The 19,767-nt window shown below is 44.7% G+C and overlaps 1 protein-coding gene across 1 annotated transcript in view; it reads left to right on the forward strand.

Moving 5' to 3' along the window:
• Nucleotides 1-13,712: 13,712 nt before the first annotated feature.
• Nucleotides 13,713-19,767, forward strand: part of adcy1a (adenylate cyclase 1a) — a 167,819-nt gene continuing 161,764 nt past the window's right edge. Inside the window, exons 1-2 of the mRNA XM_045687762.1 lie at nt 13,713-15,557; nt 17,528-17,677. Of these exons, the coding sequence (XP_045543718.1) occupies nt 14,940-15,557; nt 17,528-17,677 (768 nt within the window). The 5' untranslated portion in view covers nt 13,713-14,939. The remainder of the gene's footprint in view (nt 15,558-17,527; nt 17,678-19,767) is intronic.

The raw sequence follows: 19,767 nt of genomic DNA on the forward strand, positions 1-19,767 counted from the left end.
ATCCATCCACACACACATCCATACACACACATCTGTACACACATCTGTGCACACACACATCTATACACACACATCCATGCACACACACATCCATACACACACATCTGTACACACACAGCCATGCACAGACACATCCATACACACACATCCATGCACACACACATCCATACACACACATCCATGCGAACACTCATCCATGCACACATTCTGTTTACTGTATCCCTTGAAGGAGAACAGAGTTCCATGCTAATGTGTTGCCATGGGAACCATGATATTAGCGAAGCCACGGTGGAAAGAAACAGATATATCTAGTGAACACACCTCAACTAACACCCCTAGCACCACCCACCCTCGACCCACGTACCCCACACCCCTAGCACAACCACCCTCGACCCACGTACCTCACACCCTTAGCACGACCCACCCTCGACCCACGTACCTCACACCCCTAGCACGACCCACCCTCGACCCACGTACCTCACACCCCTAGCACGACCCACCCTCGACACACGTACCTCACACCCCTAGCACGACCCACCTTAGACCAACCCACCTCACCCTGCTTTAAAACATAATAAGTTCTGTTATTTCAAATGGTTTGAGGAAACCAATTGACTTGACTCCTTTGAGTAAAACAGCTAATTTGTAGTTTTAAATTTAACAGTACTCAATTACAATCCAGACCCTCCACCTCACCCATCAACTTGCAAAGCAACAATATGGTGCACTTTACCAATATGTGGTATTATTATATTGTTATTATGTTATATGCCATTTAAAGCAACATACACTATTAAGATACACTAGTGAGTCTTCACAATCTCTCACACACCTGCCCACACACTGTGTGTGATTCTCAGAGGGAGAGTGTGTCCTTCTCAGAGGGAGTGTGTGTCCTTCTCAGAGGGAGTGTGTGTGCTTCTCAGAGGGAGTGTGTGCTTCTCAGAGGGAGTGTGTGTGTGCTTCTCAGAGGGAGTGTGTGTGCTTCTCAGAGGGAGTGTGTGTGTGCTTCTCAGAGGGAGTGTGTGTGCTTCTCAGAGGGAGAGTGTGTGCTTCTCAGAGGGAGTGTGTGCTTCTCAGAGGGAGTGTGTGTGCTTCTCAGAGGGAGTGTGTGTGTGCTTCTCAGAGGGAGTGTGTGTCCTTCTCAGAGGGAGAGTGTGTGCTTCTCAGAGGGAGTGTGTGTGCTTCTCAGAGGGAGTGTGTGTCCTTCTCAGAGGGAGTGTGTGTGCTTCTCAGAGGGAGTGTGTGTGCTTCTCAGAGGGAGTGTGTTTGTGCTTCTCAGAGGGAGTGTGTGTGCTTCTCAGAGGGAGTGTGTGTGCTTCTCAGAGGGAGTGTGTGTGTGTGAATCTAAATATCATCCAAATTATATCCAACATGGGAGTATACCTGAAATGCATGCCTGAAATGATTATAGTTCTACTGTACAATACTGTATGATATAATGTCAATTATTCCTAGCATCTCTGTCTTTAGTGATTGTGTGTGTGTGTGTTTGTGTAGTGTGTGTGTGTGTGTTTACCAGTTTAGAAGGCTCAGGTGCTGAGTAATCTGCTGCTAATGAGCCTCTAAGTGCTTTGTTTCTCTCTCCCTCCCTCTCTATCTGTGTGTGTGTGTGTGTGTGTGTGTGTGTGTGTGTGTGTGTGTGTGTGTGTGTGTGTGTGTGTGTGTGTGTGTGTGTGTGTGTGTGTGTGTGTGTGTGTGCGTGCGTGCGTGCGTGCGTGCGTGCGTGCGTGTGTGTGTGCGAGCATCCCACTTCCATACCTCACCCTCAGGCCACATGTGGAATACGCACTTAATAATAGTTTACCCCCTATGATCAACTAGTGGCCTCTCCAGTGTCCCACCACTTTCCTTCTTCATCTTCCACTTCCTCTTCATCTTCCTCATCCTTTTACCAGTGATATGATCTAGAACAGGGTTTATTTCTGTATATTTATTTGCCCGAGGGTTCTGTGCATGTTTGTGTGCAAGTGACCGTGTGTTTGTGTGTGTGTGTGCGGTTTGTGTCTGTGTGTGTGAGTGCACGTGTGTGTGCGTGTGTGTGTGTGTGTGTGTGTGGGGGGGTTGTGTCTGTGTGTGTGAGCGCATGTGTGTGTGTGTGTGTCAGGGCTTAACTGAATTAAGATAACTCGGGTTGGTGCGCTGCCCCGGATTGGGCTTTTGGAGTAAAAATCCTCCAGGGAAGCACTAATCCTTGACTTTTGGAAGCAATTTTATTCTCTAAGCAAAGCTTGCCCTCTCTTTCTATCTTTATCTCATTCTTGCTCTCCCTGTATCTCCCTTTCACTCTCCCTATCTCCCTCTCCCTTTCACTCTCCCTTCCTCCCTCCCTCTTCCTCTCTGTCTATTACTCTATTTATAGGTCTCTGCGTGTTTACATAGAGTACCCCATCCTCCCTCCCATCTTCCCTCCTCCCATCTCCCATCTTCCCTCCCTACTCCCATCCTTCCTCCCTCCTCCTATCCTTCCTCCCTCCTCTCACCCTTTCTCCCTCCTCCCCTCCTCCTACCATTCTCCAACTATCACCCCAACAAAATAATTAAGAGCAGGAAATCTCTATTGACTGGCCTGGTCAGATAAAGGAGGGATAAAGACAGACATATAGAGATATACACTGCTCAAAAAAATAAAGGGAACACTTAAAGAACACAATGTAACTCCAAGTCAATCACACTTCTGTGAAATCAAACTGTCCACTTAGGAAGCAACACTGATTGACAATAAATTTCACATGCTGTTGTGCAAATGGAATAGACAACAGGTGGAAAGTATAGGCAATTAGCAAGACACCCCCAATAAAGGAGTGGTTCTGCAGGTGGGGACCACAGACCACTTCTCAGTTCCTATGCTTCCTGGCTGATGTTTTGGTCACTTTTGAATGCTGGCGGTGCTTTCACTCTAGTGGTAGCATGAGACGGAGTCTACAACCCACACAAGTGGCTCAGGTAGTGCAGCTCATCCAGGATGGCACATCAATGCGAGCTGTGGCAAGAAGGTTTGCTGTGTCTGTTAGCGTAGTGTCCAGAGCATGGAGGCACTACCAGGAGACAGGCCAGTACATCAGGAGACGTGGAGGAGGCCAACAACCCAGCAGCAGGACCGCTACCTCCACCTTTGTGCAAGGAGGAGCAGGAGAAGCACTGCCAGAGCCCTGCAAAATGACCTCCAGCAGGCCACAAATGTGCATGTGTCTGCTCAAACGGTCAGAAACAGACTCCATGAGGGTGGTATGAGGGCCCGACGTCCACAGGTGGGGGTTGTGCTTACAGCCCAACACCGTGCAGGACGTTTGGCATTTGCCAGAGAACACCAAGATTGGCAAATTCGTCACTGGCACCCTGTGCTCTTCACAGATGAAAGCAAGTTCACACTGAGCACGTGACAGACGTGACAGAGTCTGGAGACGCCGTGGAGAATGTTCTGCTGCCTGCATCATCCTCCAGCATGACCAGTTTGGCGGTGGGTCAGTCATGGTGTGGGGTGGCATTTCTTTGGGGGCCGCACAGCCCTCCATGTGCTCGCCAGAGGTAGCCTGACTGCTATTAGGTACCGAGATGAGATCCTCAGACCCCTTGTGAGACCATATGCTGGTGCGGTTGGCCCTGGGTTCCTCCTAATGCAAGACAATGCTAGACCTCATGTGGCTGGAGTGTGTCAGCAGTTCCTGCAAGAGGAAGGCATTGATGCTATGGACTGGCCCGCCCGTTCCCCAGACCTGAATCCAATTGAGCACATCTGGGACATCATGTCTCGCTCCATCCACCAACGCCACGTTGCACCACAGACTGTCCAGGAGTTGGCGGATGCTTGTGTCCAGGTCTGGGAGGAGATCCCTCAGGAGACCATCCGCCACCTCATCAGGAGCATGCCCAGGCATTGTAGGGAGGTCATACAGGCACGTGGAGGCCACACACACTACTGAGCCTCATTTTGACTTGTTTTAAGGACATTACATCAAAGTTGGATCAGCCTGTAGTGTGGTTTTCCACTTTAATTTTGAGTGTGACTCCAAATCCAGACCTCCATGGGTAGATAAATTGGATTTCCATTGATTATTTTTGTGTGATTTTGTTGTCAGCACATTCAACTATGTAAAGAAAAAAGTATTTAATAAGATTATTTATTTCATTCAGATCTAGGATGTGTTGTTTAAGTGTTCCCTTTATTTTTTTGAGCAGTATATATGGAAGGGCATGAAAGATGTATAGAGGTATAGAGGGAGCGAGAGAGAGAACTATAAAGAAAGAGACAAAAAGGGAGAAAAAGACAGAGATACAGAGATGGGGCAGGGAGAGATAGAAAGGGAGAGAGACATTTGAAGTGACAGGTCAACCCCTATGTCTGTTCTGTTTAGAGGAGATGGATAGAGATGAGAAGATAGAGAGGATGGGGATGCTACGTTTGTGCTCTGAGTGGAGAGAGAGTGGAGAGTAGAGGACAAGGAGGGATGGAGAGAAGGGGAGAAGAGGAGAGGAAGGCTACGTTTGTGCTCTGAGTGGAAAGAGAGTGGAGAGTAGAGGACAAGGAGGGATGGAGAGCTGGGAAGTGTTAATTTAGGGCAGCAACTAACATTTAGCCAATTATGGTAATGCTAACCATCAGTCCAGAGCAGACCCCCGGGGCTCTGGAGGTATACTTACTAACAGAGATAGCTAACAGTGTTTTGATACCACAGATGCTCCAGATGCATGCTAAAATAACTAACATGCTACGCTAACTCTGCTAACAGTGGCTTGATACCACAGACACTCTAGATGCAAGCTAAAATAGCTGACATGCTGCACTAAATCTTGTAACAGTGTTTTTGATACCACATACGCACTAGATGCATGCTAAAATAGCTAACATGCTACGCTAACTCTTCTAACAGTGTTTTGATACCACAGACGCTCCAGATGCATGCTAAAATAGCTAACATGCTACGCTAACTCTGCTAACAGTGTTTTGATACCACAGACGCTCTAGATACATGCTAAAATAGCTAACATGCTATGCTAACTCTGCTAACAGTGTTTTGATACCACAGATGCTCTAGATGCATGCTAAAATAGCTAACATGCTACACTAACAGTGTTTGGATAACAGTGGAGGAGGGAGAAGACATACACCAGCAGCACCCCCTTTGCAGCACGCAAACACACACACACACACACACACACACACACACACACACACAACAGTACAATACTCTGTAGGCTAAATGTTCCCCATGGTGCATGTGACTGCTTGATCATAGAATAGCAGAACAATAATAACCAGCTGACCAGATATGTGTCCTGTAGTGCAGTACAAGTCCAATAAGACTCCAACAGAAGAGCATGGAGTAGCATTTAGCCCTCATCATGATCTCCCACACAGACATCTGATCCAGCTGAGAGCTGTGATCTTGTAACATTGATTGAGATCAATAATTTATCCCGTCACTTTAATATTTGATGTGCAGGGGAGCTGTCTGGGAAAAGTGCAAGTTTTACACACGCACACATGTGTGTGTGTGTGTGTGTGTGCGTTTACTCGACACAACGACAGGTTTTTACACTTCACTAAAACCAGCTGAATGGTAGAGAAGAAGAAAGTCATTACTCTGAGGCCTTTGTCTGGGGATTACCATTCTCATCATCTTCTACAGGCTGATAAAGTGACACAAGAGTGGTGTGTGTGTGTGTGTGTGTGTGTGTGTGTGTGTGTGTGTGTGTGTGTGTGTGTGTGTGTGTGTGTGTGTGTGTGTGTGTGTGTGTGTGTGCTGGCAGGATAAGGCAAGACCTTTTTTAGTTTCCCAATCCAAGCTCTTCACAGCTGTTACAGTAAATTGTTATTTTGTTAAACATGTGAATTGGACTAAAAGAGCTGCTAACCAGTTGGCTTAGTTATCCATTACTCACCCTCATTTCTATGGGAGACCCTGGGAGTTTCACTAGGCCTGCATACCAAATGGCACCCCCTTCCCTATATAGTGCACTACTTTTAAACCATAGCGCTATGGGATTCCTGGGCTTGTGTTCATCTAAAATGTATTCATTTATAATCGGAGTCATTTTTTGAATGGTGTTCATGTATAATTCTCTTAGCTACAAATGCTCAGATGGAAATTGAAAACTGGCAGCCTTATTTTCAAAGACACAACTGGGTGTTCATTTTCTCAGTGTGTGTGTGCATGTGTGTGTGTGCATGTGCATGTGTGTGTGTGTTTGTTTAAATGGTAGTTACAGATGAGATTTTTTTTCAACCTCCTCCAACATCTCACTTGCAGCGATAGATGAGAAGAGCTGACACACAGATTTAAAAATATCTCTCAATAACACTCCCACACACCGCAGCCCACAGGGGAACACACACAAACACGCAAGCATGCACGCACAAAAAAGCGAGTGAAAGCGAGAGAGAGAGAGCATACTGCTTAATTTCTGAATGCAATGAACATGATAAGCTCTTGTGTCAGCCTCATCATCAGCTTTATATCTCTGAATGAGACCAGTATCTCTTTGTCTCTGTCTGTCCGTCTGTCTGTCTCCCTCTCTCTGTCCCTCCTTCACTCTCTGTCTCCCCTCCCCCTCTCTCTTTCCCCCTCTCTGATTTACAAGGAAGATCTCAACTGCATACCCCTTGCATCCTCTTTCCTCATCTCCTTCTCAAAACCCATTGGAGAAGAATGTCAGAGGGGCGGGACCTCTGTCTTTCTCATCCAATGGGTTTTGACAAATAGATGAGGAGAGAGGACGCAAGGGGTATGCCATTGAGATTTCCCCACTGTGTCGTGTCTGATTCCTCACTCCTCTGTTTGTGTCTATAAACAGGAAATTATCCACCTTTGATGACAGGAAATGAAGCGGAAACAAATCAAAGCAGACTTTCTGGGTCACCTAATCCTTTCACAGAGAGGTAACTTTGTTGTTCCCAGCCGCCCCTAGCCGCCCGTCCACCCACCCACCGTCTCAGACCCCCTTCCTCTCTCTGATCCTTCCTGTAGGTTGTGTTCTGGGCCACCCTTCGGTGTGTGTTTGTGAGTGTGTGTGTGTTTTGGGTTTTACTATCAGGGTACGTTTGCATAAAATATCTTAATTCCCTTTTCCCCTTATCTTTTCCCTTAAAGTTTCCTTAACTTTAAGACAGTTGCACAAAACATTTTAAGGCAAATTTCCCACATAAATTTAGTGAAAACGTTAAGGGTGCCCATGAGGTCCCTTTAAGTGCTTCATTCAGTATGGATATCACTGTAAACAGAATTTGTGGAGGTGAATGTTGCTTTCTTCTGCAAAAGGAAATCATCAACCAGTTACATAGGTGTATAACTAGCTAGCTACTTAGCTAAACAATGGAAGGTGCATAATCCATGGCTACAAAGCTAGCTGGCTGGCTAGCTACCGACTCTGTAAGTTAGCTTGACATGCTAGAAAGTAATAGAAACATGTTGAGAAAAAGGAACTAACAGAAACGTGTTTCATTATCTTCTGAATCAATTTGTTTATCCTATCTTGAATGTAGTTCTATTTTGTGATCTCCCAAAATAATTGAGATCTCTTTGATGAGACATTCAGTCAGTGAATCAGGTTGTCTCCATGATAACCAGATACTCTTTCTGCCATTCATGCCTTCAAACTACAGTAAAACACCTTAACCTGTTGGGGATAGGGGGCAGTATTTGCACGGCCGGATAAAAAAACGTACCCGATTTAATCTGGTTATTATTACTGCCCAGAAACTAGAATATGCATATAATTGTTTGATTTGGATAGAAAACACCCTAAAGTTTCTAAAACTGTTTGAATGGTGTCTGTGAGTATAACAGAACTCATATGGCAGGCAAAAACCTGAGAAGATTCTGTACAGGAAGTGCCCTCTCTGACCATTTCTTGGCCTTCTACACTCTCTTTATTGAAAACAAAGGATCTCTGCTGTAACGTGACACTTCCTAAGGCTCCCATAGGCTCTCAGAAGGCGCCAGAACGTTGAATGATGACTTTGCAGCCCATGGCTGAAAAACAGTAGCGCATTTGGATAGTGGTCGATCTGAGAACAATGAGACGGGTGCGCGCGTGCACGTGAAGAGTCCATTTTAGATTTTGAGTCTTTGAACGGAAAGGACGTCTCCCGGTCGGAATATTATCACTTTTTTACGAGAAAAATCGCATAAAATTTGATTTTAAACAGCGTTTGACATGCTTCGAAGTACGGTAATGGAATATTTAGATTTTTTTTGTCACGATACGCGTCCGCGAGTCACCCTTCGTCACCCTTCGGATAGTGTCTTGAACGCAAGAACAAAACAGAGGATATTTGAAAATAACTATGGATTATTTTGAACCAAAACAACATTTGTTATTGAAGTAGAAGTCCTGGGAGTGCATTCTGACGAAGGACAGCAAAGGTAATCAAATCTTTCTTATAGTAAATCTGAGTTTGGTGAGTGCCAAACTTGGTGGGTGTCAAAATAGCTAGCCCGTGATGGCGAGCTATCTACTCAGAATATTGCAAAATGTGCTTTTGCCGAAAAGCTATTTTAAAATCGGACACCGCGATTACATAAAGGAGTTCTGTATCTATAATTCTTAAAATAATTGTTATGTTTTTTGTGAACGTTTATCGTGAGTAATTTAGTAAATTCATGGTGGGTATGCTAGTTCTGAACGTCACATGCTAATGTAAAAAGCTGGTTTTTGATATAAATATGAACTTGATTGAACAAAACATGCATGTATTGTATAACATAATGTCCTAGGAGTGTCATCTGATGAAGATCATCAAAGGTTAGTGCTGCATTTAGCTGTGGTTTTGGTTTTTGTGACATTATATGCTAGCTTGAAAAATGGGTGTCTGATTATTTCTGGCTGGGTACTCTGCTGACATAATCTAATGTTTTGCTTTCGTTGTAAAGCCTTTTTGAAATCGGACAGTGTGGTTAGATTAACGAGAGTCTTGTCTTTAAAATGGTGTAAAATAGTAATATGTTTGAGAAATTGAAGTAATAGCATTTCTAAGGTATTTGAATATCGCACCACGGGATTCCACTGGCTGTTGAGTAGGTGGGACGATTTCGTCCCACATACCCTAGAGAGGTTTTAAGTATGCCCTTACCTAAGGAAAATGTTTGAGGGGCTCAATGCAACGTCCTTAAACAATTCCCTCAGGTGAGGGGAAATTATTATCCTTAAGGGAAACACTTTAGATGTTTTCTGCAACCAAGCCCAGAAGTCCTCATAAGGATAGTAAAACAAGGAAAATTAGGAGAAGTGGGGACATTTCACCGGTCCCAACTAGGAAAAAGGCTATTTTAGGCTTAGGGGTTATGTTTAGGGTTAGAATTAGGGTTAAGGGTTAGGGGGTTAGGTTTAAGGTTATGGGTTTGAGGTTAAGGTTAGGGTTAGATTAATTTGTAAGGTTAGAGGTTAGGGAAAATAGGATTTTGAATGAGAATCACCTGATGTGTCCCCACAAGTATAGTAAAACAAATGTGTGTGTGTGTGTGTATGTGTGTGTGTGTTTTAAATATGCTCTCTCTAATTCTCTCTTTCTCTCTTTCTTTCTTTCTCTCTCTCGGAGGACCTGAGCCCTAGGACCATGCCTCAGGACTACCTGGCTTGATGACTCCTTGCTGTCCCCAGTTCACCTGGCCGTGCTGCTGCTCCAGTTCCAACTGTTCTGCCTGCAGCTATGGAACCCTGACTTGTTCACTGGACGTGCTACCTGTCCCAGACCTGCTTTCCCAGACCTGCTGGAACCCTGACCTATTCACCGGACGTGCTACCTGTCCTAGACCTGCTGTTTTCAACTCTCTAGAGACAGCAGGAGCGGTAGAGATATTCTCAAAGATCGGCTATGAAAAAGCCAACTGACACTTATTCTTGTGTTACTGACTTGTCGCACCCTCGACAACTACTATGATTATTATTATTTGACCATGCTGGTCATTTATGAACATTTGAACATCTAGGCCATGTGCTGTTATAATCTCCACCCGGCACAGCCAGAAGAGGACTGGCCACCCCTCATTGCCTGGTTCCTCTCTAGGTTTCTTCCTAGGTTTTGGCCTTTCTAGGGAGTTTTTCCTAGCCACCGTGCTTCTACACCTGTATTGCTTGCTGTTTGGGGTTTTAGGCTGGGTTTCTGTACAGCACTTTGTGATATCAGCTGATGTAAGAAGGGCTATATAAATAAATTTGATTTGATTTGATGTGTGTATATGTGTGTGTGTGTGTGTGTGTGTGTGTGTGTGTGTGTGTGTGTGTGTGTGTGTGTGTGCGAGGTTAATCTTTCAACTGTGCCACCCCTTCCTCCATGTCAGACCATCAATTTAGTCAAATGTCACTGAGCACAAAAGCACAGGGAGATCCCAGGGCAAAGCAGCAAGGCGGTTGGTGTGTCAGAGCCACCGAGCTACAGACAGCTCAGATACATCAACTTTACCCTATTTATCTCAGTTGTGTTTTAAATGGCACAGTGCACTACTTTTGACCAGAGTCCATTTGGGACACACACAGTGCCAGTAAGTGGCAGACAGTGAGGGATGGCCTTCATCCATAATGGCACTCCATTCCCTAATTAGTGCACTACTTTTGACCAGAGCCGTATAGGTCCTGGTCATTAGTAGTACACTATGTGGGAAATAGGGTACCGTTTGGGACACATCCATGGTGATTGGGGAGCACCTCACGACATCGTAACTGTGGCCCTCACCACCTCTGTTGCCATGGAAATGGGGGATTGTCAAGCATTCTGTCTGTGAGGAAAGGATAGTCCAAAAACCTGAGATGTCATTCAGTATGCGTGTGTGTGAGCGTGTAACGTAAGGCAAGAAATAGACAGAACATAAAGCAAGGAATAGGCCAATGAGAGGACGGAGAGAGAGGGTGTCTAGAGGAGATGCTGCTGTAGCTGTGGTGGTATATGTTGTCTAGCATTGACTGTGTGTGACTGGGGTGTAAACCTTTCTCCTGGGTCCTCTCAGTACCCCCAACCACCCCCAACCCCACCAGATTAGCTGATAATCCCTCTCCTCTCCCTATTCCAGCCCTCCCTTCTGTCTCTACACCAGTTCCATCCATCCCCTCCTCTATTCCAGCCCTCCCTTCTGTCTCTATACCAGTTCCATCCATCCCTCCTCTATTCCAGCCCTCCCTTCTGTCTCTACACCAGTTCCATCCATCCACCCCCTCCTCTATTCCAGCCCTCCATTCTATCTCTACACCAGTTTCATCCATCCCTCCTCTATTCCAGCCCTCCCTTCTGTCTCTACACCAGCTCCATCATCCCTCCTCTATTTCAACCCTCCCTTCTGTCTCTACACCAGTTCCATCCATCCCCTCCTCTATTCCAGCCCTCCCTTGTCTCTACACCAGTTCCATCCATCCCCTCCTCTATTCCAGCCCTCCCTTCTGTCTCTACACCAGTTCCATCCATCCCTCCTCTATTCCAGCCCCCCCTTCAGTCTCTACATCAGTTCCATCCCCTCCTCTATTCCAGCCCTCCCTTCTGTCTCTACACCAGCTCCATCATCCCTCCTCTATTTCAACCCTCCCTTCTGTCTCTACACCAGTTCCATCCATCCCTCCTCTATTCCAGCCCTCCCTTCTGTCTCTACACCAGTTTCATCCATCCCCTCCTCTATTCCAGCCCTCCCTTCTGTCTCTACACCAGTTTCATCCATCCCTTCTCTATTCCAGCCCTCCCTTCTGTCTCTACACCAGTTCCATCCATCCCCTCCTCTATTCCAGCCCTCCCTTGTCTCTACACCAGTTCCATCCATCCCCTCCTCTATTCCAGCCCTCCCTTCTGTCTCTACACCAGTTCCATCCATCCCTCCTCTATTCCAGCCCCCCCTTCAGTCTCTACACCAGTTCCATCCATCCCTCTATTCCAGCCCTCCCTTCTGTCTCTACACCAGTTCCATCCATCCCTCCTCTATTCCAGCCCTCCCTTCTGTCTCTACACCAGCTCCATCATCCCTCCTCTATTTCAGCCCTCCCTTCTGTCTCTACACCAGTTCCATCCATCCCTCCTCTATTCCAGCCCTCCCTTCTGTCTCTACACCAGTTTCATCCATCCCCTCCTCTATTCCAGCCCTCCCTTCTGTCTCTACACCAGTTCCATCCATCCCTCCTCTATTCCAGCCCTCCCTTCTGTCTCTACACCAGTTCCATCCATCCCTCCTCTATTCCAGCCCTCCCTTCTGTCTCTACACCAGTTCCATCCATCCCTCCTCTATTCCAGCCCCCCCATTCTGTCTCTACACCAGTTCCATCCATCCCTCCTCTATTCCAGCCCTCCCTTCTGTCTCTACACCAGTTCCATCCATCCCCTCCTCTATTCTTGGATTGGGCTGTGTTTAAATGGGCTTGTTGACGCTATAGAAAAGCAAAGCCATGTAAATTGTAAAAAATAGTTTGTCTCCTTCAAGACATCAGGGCTAACTTGTTAGATGTGTAACTCTAGACCTTATAGTGGATGGTTAAGTGCATCGCTACTGACTTCCTTAGACCTAGACTACATCCCAAATGGCACCCTATTCCCTACAAAGCGCACTACTTTTGACCAGAGCCCTATGGGAATAGGGTGCCATTTGGTGGGTTCTTATAATGTGTTTTTTGCATATCCCAACTCCCCTGAGACACCATCTGAGAGTGGGGTCATGCCAGGGTCAGCCATTATGAGCAGCAACCATCAGCAATTAGGGTTAAGTGCTTTGCTCAAGAGCACATGGGCAGATTTTTCACCTTGTCGGCTCTGGATTTGTTTACTGTCCCAACACTCTAACCACTAGGCCACCTGCCGCCCATGTGCCTGCGTGGTATTTAATTATGTAATGGCTGTCTTCGTGAAGAGAGGACCAAGGCGCAGCGGGTTGCGTGCTCATCATTATATTTATTAAACTGTGAACACGGAAAAACAATAAACACAGAAACGACAACAGGAAACAGTTTAGCAGGCTATACACATAACAGCAGTGCTAAAACAACTACCCACAATTAACAAACAAAACACATCCCTATATATAGGACTCTCAATCAAAGGCAACTACAAACACCTGCCTTCAATTGAGAGTCCAACACCCAATTACCTAACATAGAAATACTAAACTAGAAAGAACATAGAAATACAAAAACATAGAACATAACCCAAAACCCGGAAATAATCAATCAAACACCCTTCTAAACAAACCACCACCCCGAACCACATAAAACAAATACCCTCTGCCATGTCCTGACCAAACTACAATCACAAATAACCCCTATACTGGTCAGGACGTGACAAATTCATTTACAGTATATACTGCTTCTTTGAGTGATACAGGCTACTTTGAATATTCACTAGTTTTAATCAAGATGAATAACACACACAATTCACACAAACACATAACACACACACACACACACACATGTCCCATGTTACCCTCTCTTGTTTCCCCCTCAATTGGAGACCAGCACCTTTTCTGTGTATTAATTACTTATTTTGAGTTTGCAGTGATCTGTTATTTGTGTGCCTTCTTCTAATTTGCATGAATTTCTTTGGATTGCAGTGTCTCTTCCTCCTTTTGTGCTTCTAATTGATTTATTGTAGACTTTTTGACACACACCGTGCACACACAAACACCACAGAGGAAGAGAGAGACACACACAGAGAGGGTTGGGAGAAAGAGAGAGAGGGAGAGAAGTATTATTCCCCACCCTGTCCAATTAAAAGTGAAGGCCAGCTGATTAATATCAAAGCCATCTTCTGACTAGAGATCTCGGTGCGACTTCACCGCATATGTACACACGTCAAAATCCACTTAGCTCATGGCAATATTCAATTCATTCTTTAGATGCGCGAGAATAGATGAATAAACCGGATAATTCCTAACACCTGCTGAGAGACCGTTAGATAACGGTGACGGTTTGTGTCATGAGGAACTCAAGGGGGTTGAAACATAAGGAAACGGTAGAAACCAGATGTTGTTGCGCTTTATTAAAAGATCACCTGTGATGCTTACTGGTGGCGCATGCTATTAATAGTCTGGAAATACAGCAGTCAGGAGATCCGGGGAATCACTGGTCTCTCTCTCTCTCTCTCTCTCTCTCTCTCTCTCTCTCTGTGTCTGTGTCTGTGCGTGCGTGCGTACGTGTGTGTAGCGTGCATTTGTCTGTGTTTGTGTAGAGGAAAGACAGCTCTCTTTTTTGGGGGAAAAATAGAGCAGCTCGAGATGTGCTTGTCAAATGAAAGCAGCCTTTGGTTTTGACTTGACAGAATGATCGTTCTTATCTTAGGGAGACCTGTATTGTTTGGAATGGTGCACTGCAAGCATGATCCAACCCAGCCTGGTCTCAGAGCAAAATGTATTATACCTTAAGCCTTTAAACTAAAACGTTAGTGACAACAAATGTGAATTTGTAACATATCATATGTAATACAAATGTGTAATATATTGTACGAATTGTAATTCATAACATACTTTATGTGCTACAATTCGTATTATATTGTATGACACTATAACATTGGTAGGCCAGTGTTATGTAACCTAACATAACATATCATATTAACTGGAGTGGCATGGTTTTAGAAATATACTACTTTTGCTCTGTGGGCTCCTCCTCACCTCTCCAGTACTTCAACATTACATGTGTCTGAGCAGAGCAGAGACAGCGCTGCTGGTGGTCTGCCCCTAGAGCGCGAAAGAGAGAGAGAGAGACAGGGAGTGAGCGAAGGGGAGAGAGAGATGTGCTCCTGTGTGGCACATTGGTTCAGGCTACTTTTCTGACGACGAAACAGTCAACCTGTGGATAGCAGCCGGTGGAGTGAGGATATTAAAGTCACGAGCTCTACTGTCACTGCTGCGGACACCCCACCCCCTTCCTCTCCAGCTCAAGCCGCTGAAATCTAGGATGCACGGGCTGCCAGCAGCTCCCGTTTAATTCATGAAAGGAGAGGGACCGACGCCAAGTCTGGGGGCGCGCGCCGAGCCCGCTTTATGAATGGCCCGAACATGGAGGAAATTCCGTTTGAAAGAGTCCAGACCCGGAAGGAGGGTCACTGTCCGGCCGCCACCGGTACAACCATCGCTGCCGTCGCGTGCGAGGACGAGTTCGAAAGCAAAGAGCTCGAGACGCTCTTCCAAAACTACAACCTGAAGCTGGAGCAGACCGCGACGCTCAAAGCCCTCGCGGTGCTCATCGTGGCCGCCTCGTCGCTCGCGCTGATGGAGCTTCTGTCCGGTCCCCGGCTCACGGTGTCCAAGGGCTCTCACCCGGTGCACAGCGTAGTGTTCGTCTCTCTCTTTATAGTCACCAACGTCAAGTACCTGCAAGTGACGCAGCTGCAGCAGATTGCCAAGCTCGCGCTGCTCTTCAGCTTCACCTTCGCGCTCCTCTGCTGCCCGTTCCCCCTCGCGCTTGGCGCCGCCGGCGTGGGGGCTCCCCCCGCACCGGAGCAAGGCGTGTGGCAGCTCATGCTGGTCACTCTCGTGGCATACGTGCTGCTCCCGGTGCGGACGCTGCTCGCGGTGCTGTTTGGTATGATGGTGGCCGTTTCCCACTTCATCGTCACCACGACATCAGTCACGTCCAGAAAACACAAGCTCTGGAGACCGGTAAGTCCTGCACCCTCGGTACTCCCGCTCAGACTCTCATTTAGAATCCCCGGTTAGTCAGCTAGTCTGTCATTTAGAACGAGCTCTACCGACCTAAGCCTTGACTAACCAGCCTTCTCTTTAAGTCCCCTGTTTTCACTGTTATAGCCTGAGCTTTGTTTCAGTGTGACTAGTTGTGCATTTCCCTCCATTTTCCATTGAATATCAGTGTCTATCGATAGGCTAGTGCTGCACAGCTGTTGTTACAAGTGGTGTGGTGGTGTTGTGGACCCTGGTGGTGAGAGAGGTTTTGTATCAAACTTTCCCCTGGTACACTTTGGCTTTCAAGCTATACAAACCTCCGACCGTTGAACCACACGCAGCAGACGCTGTCCACTCGCGGTGGTGCTGAAACGAACAGCGTAGTGCATGCTGAGCTTTTCACGTACAAATCATCTAACAAAACATAACACACACACACACACACACACACACACACACACACACACACACACACACACACACACACACACACACACACACACACACACACACACACACACACACACAGGCACACACACACACATATACACACAATTTAGTCCACTTTCCAAAATAAACCATCCATATAGAAATTATAGATTATAAACCATGATGTTTTGGTATACCCACTGAAAACACAAATCCACCATTATTATACAACAGAAATACAACAACAACAACTTGTGCCAACACCACCACAACAACGAATTACTATATAACCCAATGTGCATGTATTCATAAATCCATTCAACAGAATACCAACCATTCTGTCATTAAAATGTCCAATACCTGTCATGGTGATATAGGTTACAGAAGGACCTTAGGTATACACAATATGCTCTCCGATCAATATGAAATGGTTTATGTTAAATGGTTTGAATAAGCATGTTGACTTTAGAATCAAAGTGGTTTACATTAGCAGTCACAGTGTTCTATGAAAGTAAGAAAGGAAGGAAGCAGGAACTGAAGTAAAGAAAGAAAGGTATTGACAAAGAATGGATGAATGAAAGAAAAAAAACTGAATAATATAAAGAAATAACAGAAGCAGATTAAGTGATAAAAAAAAAAGAATGAACAAACAAAATTCTTCAAAGTCTTCCTACTAAATCCATATATTTAATATTGGGTATATTTAGTATCGGGTATAGTTAGTATCGGGTATAGTTAGTATCGGGTATATTTAGTATCGGGTATAGTTAGTATCGGGTATAGTTAGTATCGGGTATATTTAGTATCGGGTATATCTAGTATCGGGTATCTTTAGTATCGGGTATATTTAGTATTGGGCATAGTTAGTATCGGGTATATTTAGTATTGGGTATATTTAGTATCGGGTATACTTAGTATCGGGTATCTTTAGTATCGGGTATATTTAATATCGGGTATATTTAGTATCGGGTATATTTAGTACCGGGTATAGTTAGTATCGGGTATCTTTAGTATCGGGTATATTTAATATCGGGTATATTTAGTATTGGGTATATTTAGTATCGGGGATATTTAGTATAGGGTATATTTAGTATCGGGTATATTTAATATCGGGTATATTTAATATTGGGCATATTTAGCATCGGGTATATTTAATATTGGGTATATTTAGTATCGGGTATATTTAATATCGGGTATTGGGTGGGTGTTCTATAACAATCAACCTTTACCCTTTGAAAATGGCCTGGTGTGTTTAAGGTTACCAGAGTTCAGTCATCACATTAACTACACACAGAATCAATAACCAAGTATCAATGATAAATAGCCTTCTCCGTCTGCTCTCTCTCCGTATCTCTCCGCTACTCCCTCTTTGTGGTCTACATTTATGGTCTATTGTATAGATAACTTCAATGGTTTATTTTGTAATTCCTGTTGCCCCTGTGTGTTGTCATTTAGTACTTTAGTACTAAATGACACACACACTGACTGTATACATTGTTCTTGTCCCGTGTGATCTGCAGCTGGTGGCCAACGCTGTACTGTTCACCAGTGTCAACCTATCTGGAGTCTTTGTCAGGGTGCTGACTGAGCGTGCTCAAAGGAAGGTCTTTCTGCAGGCTAGGAGCTGCATAGAGGAAAGGCTACGACTAGAGGATGAGAATGAGAAGCAGGTGAGAGAGCACACACACACACACACACACACACACAGGCACACACACATGCACGCAGACACATACAAGCACACACATATACATACAGTACCAGTCATAAGTCTGGACACACCTACATTCAAGGGCTTTTCTTTATTTTTAGAACTTTAAGAGTAATAGTGAAGACATCAAGACTATGAAATAACACATATGGAATCAAAATCGAAATATATTTTGGATTCTTCAAAGTAGCCAACCTTTGCCTTTATGACAGCTTTGCACACTCTTGGCATTCTCTCAACCAGCTTCATGAGGAATGCTTTTCCAACAGTCTTGAAGGAGTTCCCACATATGCTGAGAACTTGATGGCTGCTTTTTCTTCACTCTGTGGTCCAACTCATCCCAAACCATCTCAATTGGGTTGAGGCCAGGTCCTCTGATGCAGCACTCCATCACTCTCCTTGGTCAAAATAGCACTTACACAGCCTGGAGGTGTGTTTTGGGTCATTGTCCTGTTGAAAAAGAAATGATAGTCCCACTAAGCGCCAACCAGATGGTATTGATGCAGAATGCTGTGGTAGCCATGCTGGTTAAGTGTGCCTTGAATTCTAAATAAATCACAGACAGTGTCACTAGCAAAGCACCCCCACACATCACACCTCCACCTCCATGCTTCACAGTGGGAACCAAACATGCAGAGATCATACATTCACCTACTATGCGTCTCACAAAGACATGGCGGTTGGAACCAAAAATCTAAAATTTGGACTCAACAGAACAAAGGACAGGATTCCACCGGTCTAATGTCCATTGCTCGTGTTTCTTGGCCCAACCAAGTCTCTTCTTATTATTGGTGTCCTTTAGTAGTGGTTTCTTTGCAGCAATTCGACCTTGAAGGCCGGATTCACGCAGTTGATGTATCTGTTACTTGAAATCTATGAAGCATTTATTTGGGCTGCTATTTCTGAGGATGGTAACTCTAATGAACTTATCCTCTACAGCAGAGGTAACTCTGGGTCTTCCTTTCCTGTGGCGGTCCTCATGAGAGCCAGTTTCATCATAGCGCTTGATGGTTTTTGTGACTCCACTTGAAGAAACTTTTAAAGTTCTTAAAATGTTTCGCATTGACTGACCTTCATGTCTTAAAATAATGATGGACTGTTGTTTCTCTTTGCTTATTTGAGCTGTTCTTGACATAATATGGACTTGGTCTTTTTCCAAATAGGGATATCTTCTGTTACCACCCCTACCTTGTCACACACAACTGATTGGCTCAAACGCATTAAGAAGGAAAGAAAACCCACAAAATAACTTTTAACAAGGCACACCTTAATTGAAATGCATTCCAGGTAACTACCTCATTAAGCTGGTTAAGAGAATGCCAAGAGTGTGCAAAGCTGTCATCATGGCAAAGGGTGGCTACTTTGAAGAATCTCAAATATAAAATATATTTTGATTTGTTTAACACTTCTTTGGTTACTACATGATTCCATATGTGTTATTTCATAGTTTTGATGTCTTCACTATTATTGTACAATGTAGACAATTTTAAAAACAAAGAGAAACCCTTTAATGAGTATGTGGTTCCAAACTTTTGACTGATGCTGTATGTGCGTAAGCACGCAGGCATGTGCACACACACAAATATGCACATACAGTACATGTTGACAGTACAGTACATGGACATATTTTCAAGCAGAGTTATTTTCTTGCATAGGCAACACATCACCCACTTTAAAATTGCTGAGGTAAAAACAACTACATTTGGGTAAATATTGGACCGAACACCTTTTGGGTTGTGTTTTTGATGCTGAGTTATTGAGCTACGATCAGAGATGGGCAGTATTTCTGTTACATGTATTTGAAATACATGTTTTAATGCATTTACATTTTGATAATTTAGCAGATGCTTTTATTCAGAGTGACAGTGCATTCAACTAAGGTAGATAAACAACAACATATCACAGTCATAGCAAGTAAGACGTTTCTGTGATCATTACCGAGAATGTTGTTGCAGTTCGGCCGGCTACTTGCACATTTATTTAAAAATACAAATGACAAAATAAAATGCTTTGCAGAAATATATAACGTTTCATTTTGATATATTGGTC

Source organism: Salmo salar, chromosome ssa10, assembly GCF_905237065.1.
Source record: "Salmo salar chromosome ssa10, Ssal_v3.1, whole genome shotgun sequence".
Lineage (NCBI taxonomy): Eukaryota > Metazoa > Chordata > Actinopteri > Salmoniformes > Salmonidae > Salmo > Salmo salar.